This window comes from Enhydra lutris, unplaced genomic scaffold (assembly GCF_002288905.1).
Source record: "Enhydra lutris kenyoni isolate GAN:26980312 unplaced genomic scaffold, ASM228890v2 scaffoldscaffold117, whole genome shotgun sequence".
In the NCBI taxonomy this organism is placed as follows: domain Eukaryota; kingdom Metazoa; phylum Chordata; class Mammalia; order Carnivora; family Mustelidae; genus Enhydra; species Enhydra lutris.
The window spans coordinates 532,498-540,820 of NW_019154201.1; the positions used below are offsets into that span (position 1 = coordinate 532,498).

The following is an 8,323-nucleotide window of genomic DNA, read 5'->3' on the forward strand; positions in this document are numbered from 1 at the left end:
AGGCTCCCCGCTGAGCAGAGAGCCCGATGCGGGGCTCGATCCCAGGACCCTGAGATCATGACCTGAGCCGAGGGCAGAGGCTTTAACCCACGGAGCCATCCAGGAGCCCCTCGGCTCAGGTCTTGATTGTGAGTTCAGGCCCCACACTGGGCCCCACATTGGGAGTGGGGCCTACTTTAAAAAAAGAGAAAGACAGGTTTCCAGCAGAAGCAAATCAGTGCCGGCTACGGGCTGAAGGTGGCGTGGTCCCTCGGTGGGGAGGTCACTCCGGTCAATCAGGGAGCACAGGTGGAAGAGGGACAGGCTGCCAAGGGGACAGACAGGAGTCTAAGTCAGCCAGGACAGGACGGAACAGCACTTCCCTGAGGGAGTCCTGAGTAGAAACCTGACGGAAAGTCGTGACCGGACGAAGCACGCGCCGCAGTATAGGAAGGTAGAGGACAAGAACACAACGCGGCGAGTGGACCGACCCGACCGCAGGCGCTCAGACCACCCAAGCTTGACTCCGCAGCTTCACTCCTAAGGCCTCCAGGGGTGAAAAGCCTTATTTTCACATCTGAGCAGATGCCCGCTACTTTACTGTTCTGTAAAGGGCCACAAAGTAAATATTCCCACAGTCTCTGTCCCGACCACTCCGCTCTGCCTGTCACAGGGAAGCGGCCAGTGCCCCAGTGTGGCTTCACTTCCAGCAGCTGGTGGTGCTCCCCAGTACAGCCAGGTCTCTGCCGCTGGGGGTCTCCCCACAATCCATTCTCACACCCTTTCTAACCAAAAATGTCTGGCTTTACTCTTCTGCTTAAACCCCAATCACTTCTCCCTGCTCTCAGGCTAAAGTCCAAACTCCCTAGCGTGGACACCAGGGCTTTCCCGCTCCAGTCCACTGCCCGGCTTTGCACCTGCCACTCACTCTGCGTGCACAGGACCTGCTTGTGCCCAGGGCCTCTGCACCTGCACCTCCTCCGGCCCGGAACACCCTCTCCCCTCCCGCCACCGCAGCCAGGGAACACGGTGGCACCTGGAAGCTGGAAAACGCAGGAAAAGGATCCTCTCCTAGAGCCCCCAGAAGGAGCCAGCCCTGACGACACCTTGATTCTAGTCCAACGAGACCTGACTTTGACTCTGTATCTTCGACACTATGAGATCGCAGCTCTGTGAAAGCCAGTAAGTTTGCAGCGAGTTGTTACAAAACTGTCCCACGGCCAGTCGCGGAGAGCCCCGCCCTGGCGCAGGACCGCTCCAGAACCGGCGCTACGCAGCTCTCCATCAGGCTAAGAAATAAAGAACTCCATCTGCTACCTACTAGAAGAGGGGAAAGGAGCATCATTTCTGCCTAAGAAACTAATTCCTCGTCTTCTAGCCCTACAACTGTAACCGCCAATCTCCTAACACTTGACCTTTACAAAAATAAGAATCCGTCTGGTGGAAAAGGCATAGTTCAACAGGCTGCCGGAGGCCACCTGCCACTTTGCCACCCGCACCAGGCTGAAGGCAGCCACATTCTGACACCGCGTTCCTTCCTACACATGTGCCCCAAGCAAATAATCAGACATGAATGCAAAGAGTTTTGGAAGACAATAACTGCAGCGTCATTTATAATAAGAAAAAGTCAAAAATAGTAACTCTCCACCAGTAAAGGAGCTGACGGATAATTACACAATCACAGTGAGGCGGCAAGATGGGTCCGGGTGCACTGACATAAGCGCCCCATAAATGAAAGTGAAAAAGGAGACATAATGTATCTAGCAAAACCACATTAATACAAAATAAATACATATTTCTAACAGGTGAGCAGGATCTGGGAAAGCTTTTCACTTTTATGTACTGTTTATGTTGTATACAATTTTTTAAAAAAGAAAAGATTTTCTTGATTTGGAGGAAAGTCTAACTTGAATAGGTTATCGCTGCCTTTTAAGTCTTTCTTTCAGAAATATTTTTGCTTTAATTTGAAAACATTCAAGAAGGGTCACAGACACCGAAGTGTTATTGGAAACAGGAAAATACATTTTCTAAGAATCTGACGGCCTACCAAACTACTGTGTCATAGAAAACAAGCCCTTGTTTCTTCTCTGTAGTCAATGGATTCCAGAGGAAACAGAAGTTCAGAACGAAGGGCACCGGGCTATTTCAGTCGGAAGAATGTGGGCCTCTTGTTCTCAGGGGTTGTGAGTTTGTGCCCCACGATGGGTGTGGAGATTACATAAAAACAAAAACAAGAAATCTTTTTAAGAAAAGTTCAGAAGGCGCTTACCTGGTATCTTCCAGTGACACCTGACCAGATTTTTCATCCACTATGATTTTACAGTGATCTCCGGACACCAGTTTATTGCCGGGGAACGAAAGGTCACAACCTAAAACAGAGAAAGGATACACACTGGATATGACCGTGGGGACCGTGCATAATACTACCATTTGTTATCAAAGCTCGTGCTTGAAAATCAGGACCCGTGCTGTATGCGCCATAGGAGACAACACCTAATAAAACAAGAAAGGAAGCAATTTTTTTGAGATTTATTTATTTATTTATTTTAAATATTTTATTTATTTATTTGACAGACATAGATCACAAGTAGGCAGAGAGGCAGGCAGAGAGAGAGGAAGGGAAGCAGGCTCCGTGCCGAGCAGAGAGCCAGACGCGGGGCTCGATCCCAGGAGCCTGGGATCATGACCAGAGCCGAAGGCAGAGGCCCTAACCCACTGAGCCACCCAGGCGCCCCATTGAGATTTATTTATTTTAAAAAGAAATTTTTTTATTTTGAGAGAGTGGGGTAAGGGGCAGAGGGAGAAAGCATCTCAAGCAGACTCACCGCTGAGCTCAGAGACCGATGCAGGGCTCGATCCCAGAACCGAGATCATGACCTCAGCCAAAATTAAGAGTTGGATGCTTAACTGACTGAGCCACCCAGATGCCCCGATAGGAAGCAATTTTTTAAAAAAGCATTTAAGTATTAATCCAAAGCAAAGGGAGAGGGGCTGTGTCTTGAACCTTTCTGACTCCCCATTACCTAAAGGATATCCACCCCATCAACAGTTCTGGCTACACACCAAGAGTTTCTTGGTGACAATTTCACAATATGCACATCTATGCAGCCAGCGTGATAAAAAGAGAAGTTTAAAACTAAGGGCCTTAGTTAAGTAATTCTTCAGTATCTTCACTTAGTCCTTAATTTCTCAGTGTAATCTAAGGTTTCATAAAACATCACAAAACTGAAGCAATAATCAAGAGTCACAGAAAACGTGACTGAGCAAATTACAGACAGAGGTACATGTTTGAGAAAATTTAAAACAGAAGGGGGAATGCATCTACAGCTGAACATGATCATTATACCCTCATTAAATACAAGGGTGATATCATCAAATATTTTGTTCTCCCCTTAAACCAGAGAAATAAAATCTTTCAAGAACTTTTTACTATCGAATCACTAATGTGCTTATAAAAAGTTTATGCTATAGCTACTAAGGCTTATAGCTTTACTTTTAATAACCAAACATGGGGGGCGCCTGGGTGGCTCAGTGGGTTAAGCCTCTGCTTTCGGCTCAGGTCATGGTCCCAGGGTCCTGGGATCGAGCCCCGCATCGGGCTCTCTGCTCAGCAGGGAGCCTGCTTCCCCCTCTCTCTCTGCCTGCATCTCCACCTACTTGTGATCTCTGCCTGTCAAATAAATAAATAAAATCTTAAAAAAAAAAAAAAAAGAAAGAAAGAAAAAGAACCAAACATGGGAAGTAATACACGTGTCCATCAGCCGGAGAATTAAAAAACAAACTGTGGTACACCCAAACAGTGGAAGACTACACAGCACCAAAAAGATACACATTACAGGGGCGCCTGGGTGGCTGGATTGGTTAAGTGAACAACTCATGGTACCAGCTCAGGTCTTGATCTCAGGGTTGCGAGTTCAAGCCCTGTGTTGAGCTTCAATCTGGGTGTGGAGCCTACACAAAGGGAAGGAAAGGAATTACTGAAACACACAACAGCCTGAAATGGGTTATGTCAAAGGACAGAAGCCATACACAGACTGTGGTGGAATACTGTGTGACTCCACTTAGATCCAAGATTCTGGAAAAGGCGGAATGACAGGGATAGAAATTAGATGGATAGTGGCCAGAGCTGGGCTTGAGAGCAGGTGGCTGATCCAAAGGACCACTAGGGAACTTTCTAGGGTGATGGAAATGTTCTGCCTCTTAACGGCAGTGGTGATTCCGTTTCTCAAAACTCACCGAGCGCCCGGAAGGGGTGAATTTTACCGTGGAACTGTATCTCCATGAACCCGAAGCATTAGACATCTTACTCCACATTATACATCAGGGGAAGTGCTTCATTTACCCACGGCACATTTCAGCTGCGCTCACCACCTTCCCAGCATGCGGAGTATAACCAGCAGGACGGTCTGCCGGCAGCCCCCGACCCAGCACTAGTCACCATGCCACTGGGATGGGTTTTTAACAAGCTTCTCTATACCAGAACATCAGCATTCTAATGTAGATCCAAGATACTCTGTGCTTAAGTTCTATTCTTGGCATTTGCCCTGCTTATCATCAGTGGGTTAAATTCCTCGGGAGGCTGGCTGGCGCACACTTCGGCCACGCCCCCAGCACAGAAGCTCTTGGAAGGTGAGGTCTTCCACCTCCCTTCCCACACACACCAACTCAGCTCTCCCTTTCTCTTCGAAATAATGCCTTACCTAGACCACGCGTGTGTTTTAAAAGAAATGTAATCAAGTCCTACAATTTTTACGTAATGTGTCTTTCCCAAAATTCCTCTTAAAGGTCTGAACCCCAGTGTGACTGCAGCCAGGGCTTGGGAGGAGGCAATAAAGGTTAAATGAGACCACTGGGTGGGGCTCTAATCTGATAGGGCTGGTGCCCTCAGGAGAGGAGGAAGACACACCAAAACTTTGTCTCACAGGAGAAGGCTAGCAAAGCAGCTGCCTGCAATCCAGAAGAGGCCTCTCACCAAGAAACACATCGACTAGCACCTTCATCTTGGACTTCTCAGACTTAAGAACTGTGAAAAACAAATGTCTATTGCTTAAGCTTCCTGGTCTATGGCATTTTGTTACCACAGCCTGAGCAGGCTAACACAGCAACTTCTGCTTCCGATGGAGAGGTTAATACATTCAACAAAAGGAATTCTCCTGAGAAGATTTACCCAACAGCCTGTTTTTGCTCCTTGTATTAACATGCAAAATGATGTTACAATACTGTGTTACAATAACAATGGCTAACATTAAGAGCTAACTATCGGGGCGCCTAGGTGGCTCAGTGGGTTGAAGCCTCTGCCTTCAGCTCAGGTCATGATCCCAGGGTCCTGGGATTGAGCCCCGCATGGGGCTCTCTGCTCAGCGGGGAGCTTGCTTCCCTTCCTCTCTCTCTGCCTGCTTCTCGGCCTACTTGTGATCTCTGTCTGTCAAATAACTAACTAACTAACTAACTAGCTAGCTAACACTCAGCCAGGCTCCTTTTAAGGATTTCGCAGGTAAGATGTGCGTTACTCTTCAGTGAAGTAGGTACAAAGGTATGGAAAGTGAAGTCCTTAGCCCAAAGCAAGTTATGAGGCGGTGCCAGGTTGGAAACACCGGCCTCTGCTCTTCACCAAATTCCCATTACATAAATTAAAGACAACTAATGCATTTTTCAGAAGTTTCTAATGGCTGGTAAAAACATTCAACGTTATAAAAAAAAAAAGAACTTGATACTGAGATTTAAGACTACCAAACCAAACCAAACCAACCAACCAAACAAAAAACAAAAACAGTTGCAGGTACATCATAAATGGTAAAATAACCCAAAAAATTTTGTTTACTTTATTATCCTTATTTTTATCATAGTACTTAGCCTTTATTTTTTTAGTTTTTTAAATTCCAGTATAGTTAACATATAAAAAATACTTGTTTCTAAATAATACTTTTCCACAAACTTTCTTTTTTAAGATATAAAGTCAGAAACAAAACAATAGACTCTTAATGTAAAGAACGGATGGTTGGGGGGGGTTGGGGGAAGAGTGAATTAGGTGAACAGAATTCCAGTGTACTTCTCATTATGAGCACCCAGTAATGGGCAGAACTGCTGAATCACTGTATCACACAGCTGAAACTAAAGAGTGTACGTTAATTAGGCTGGACTTAGAAAACTGTAAAAATATATATAGAGAGAGAAAGAGTCAGAGTGATGATATATTAACTTTCAGACAAACTACACTTTTTTGCTGACTTGACCAGCACACTTCTCTCCCTGCAGGGAAGATACCAAGTGCGTCAAACAGCCAGATGGGCACTTAGGAGCTTCGAGGCAGCTGAGCCTGGAGGGTGACACGCTTTGTCTCACCGAGCTGCGAGAATTTGATCGCGCCCTGTACTTCCAACCTAGACGTGAGCAGCTCAATTCTAAGAGCTTGAGGTCTTTTCACATGTAGCCACCAGGGCGCCTGGGTGCCAGTCGCTCAACATCTGTCTTCGGCTGGGGGCCTGATCGCACTGTCCTAGGATGGAGCCCTGCATGGGGCTCCCTGCTGCACGGGAGCCTGCTTCCCTGCTTGTGCTCCCTCCCTCCATGCTCTCCCTTTGCCAGATAAATAAAATCTTAAGAAACAAATAAAAATAAATGTAGCCGCCTACAGCTACAAATCTCCCTGGGCGCACTGCCTCGGCGGCAGCCCACAAACCAGGGCCTACCATATCCCCGTGTGCACTCATCTCCAGGTAGCGTGTAATTTGCCCTGGGACTTCGTTGACCCACTGGCGGCTTAAGAGTGTGCTGCTTAGGGGCGCCTGGGTGGCTCAGTGGGTTAAGCCGCTGCCTTTGGCTCAGGTCATGATCTCAGGGTCCTGGGATCGAGTCCCGCATCGGGCTCTCTGCTCAGCAGGGAGCCTGCTTCTCTCTCTCTCTCTGCCTGCCTCTGTCTACTTGTGATCTCTGTCAAATAAATAAATAAAATCTTAAAAAAAAAAAAAAAAAAAGAGTGTGCTGCTTAATTTCCACACTGGATTTTCCCGGGCTCCGTCTGTTACTGGCTTTAATTTCATCCCACGGAGGGCGGAAATGCTCTCTGTGGTAATGAACTCGACGACCCCGCGCTCTAGGGGTCCGTGACATCACTGCGCCTGCTTCCTGAAGTTGTAACGACGATTAAATAATCTGCGGGAAACACTCAGCAGTGACGGGGCCGACCAGTAAGCGAATGCACCGCGGCTCTTACACGGGAGCCTATTCCACTGGAAAAACTGGATAGCGCAGCGGGCCCCGCCCAGGGCCCTTCGGCGGCCTGGGGTGCCTCCTGGCCCGGCCCCGGCCCCCCGGCCCAGCCCCCAGCCCTCATCGCCGGTTGCGGTCCCCCAGCCCTCCGTCCCCCGTCTCGGTCCCCCAGCGCTCGGTCCCCGACCCTGGTCCCCCGGCCCCCGCCCTCATCCGCGCGCCCCAGCGTCCGGCCCGCACCTCTCCTCCGCCCGATGGTCCACTCCCGTTTCCTCAGGAGAACGTGCGGCTCGCCCTCTCCCGCGCCCAAGCGGAGGAGCCTCCCCCAGGGCTGCTGCTGCTGCGGCTGCTCGCCTTCCCCGGGCTGCTCCATCGGATTCACATCTGACGAGACCCGGAAACGCCGGGTGAGGCTCTCGGACCGCAGAGCCAGGGGCTGCGGCCCGCCGCTCCGCCCCGCGGCCCTCCCGGCCTCGGCGCCCACGCCACGCCGCCGCCGCCGCCGCCGCCGCGGGCCGGACGCCCGCCTCCTCCGGCGTGGCCGCGTCCCGCCCGCCGACCCGCCGCAGCCCCGCGCCGTCCGCTTACCCCCCGCCCCGCGCCGAACCCGGAACCGGCCGCGCCGCCGCCGCCCCCTCCGCTGTCAACAGACATCGCGGATCCCTCAGCTGATCCGCTGGGCGGGGCCAGCAGCGGCCGTGCCCTGCAATTGGCTGGCGGCGGCGCCCACAGGGCGCGGCGGCTAGAGCGGAACTCCGAGCGGCCAGCGAGAGTGGCAGTGTGGGGGCGGGCCGAGTGTGCGCAGACGGTTGGCGGCGGGTCTGGACGACATTTTTGGTGATGGCCGGAACGACTTCGTCTGTGGACCTCTCGGCGGTCGGCGCCATGTTAAGCCCGGGCAAAAGAGATGGAGTTACTTAGGGGTTGGGCGTCAGAAATAAATCCTCCAAACCGTGCTGGAAGTGCAGACGGCTCCGGGGTGCTCGAAGTGACGTTCCGCCGGACAGAAGGCGAGATAAGTGCGATAAACCGGCACTTCCAGACGTGCACTACCACCCGCCGGGGAGCGAAGGCCGGGCAGTCGGGTAAAGCGCCGGAGGGCTGGACGAGCAAGAGCCCCCGCGTCGGCGGGCGG

The 8,323-nt window shown here is 50.7% G+C and overlaps 1 protein-coding gene across 4 annotated transcripts in view; it reads right to left on the bottom strand.

Moving 5' to 3' along the window:
- Window positions 1-7,852, bottom strand: part of LOC111139767 (checkpoint with forkhead and ring finger domains) — a 30,189-nt gene extending 22,337 nt beyond the window's left edge. For 2 of the 4 annotated variants that reach the window (XM_022492143.1, XM_022492142.1), the window contains exons 1-2: window positions 7,429-7,629; window positions 2,249-2,348 (exon numbers count right to left, since the gene is read on the bottom strand). In XM_022492143.1, the coding sequence (XP_022347851.1) occupies window positions 2,249-2,348; window positions 7,429-7,561 (233 nt within the window). In that variant the 5' untranslated portion in view covers window positions 7,562-7,629. Of the gene's footprint in view, window positions 1-2,248; window positions 2,349-7,428; window positions 7,630-7,776 lie in introns of those variants that run through there. The other 2 variants (XM_022492141.1, XM_022492140.1) reach the window with 2 other exon arrangements.
- Window positions 7,853-8,323: the final 471 nt, after the last annotated feature.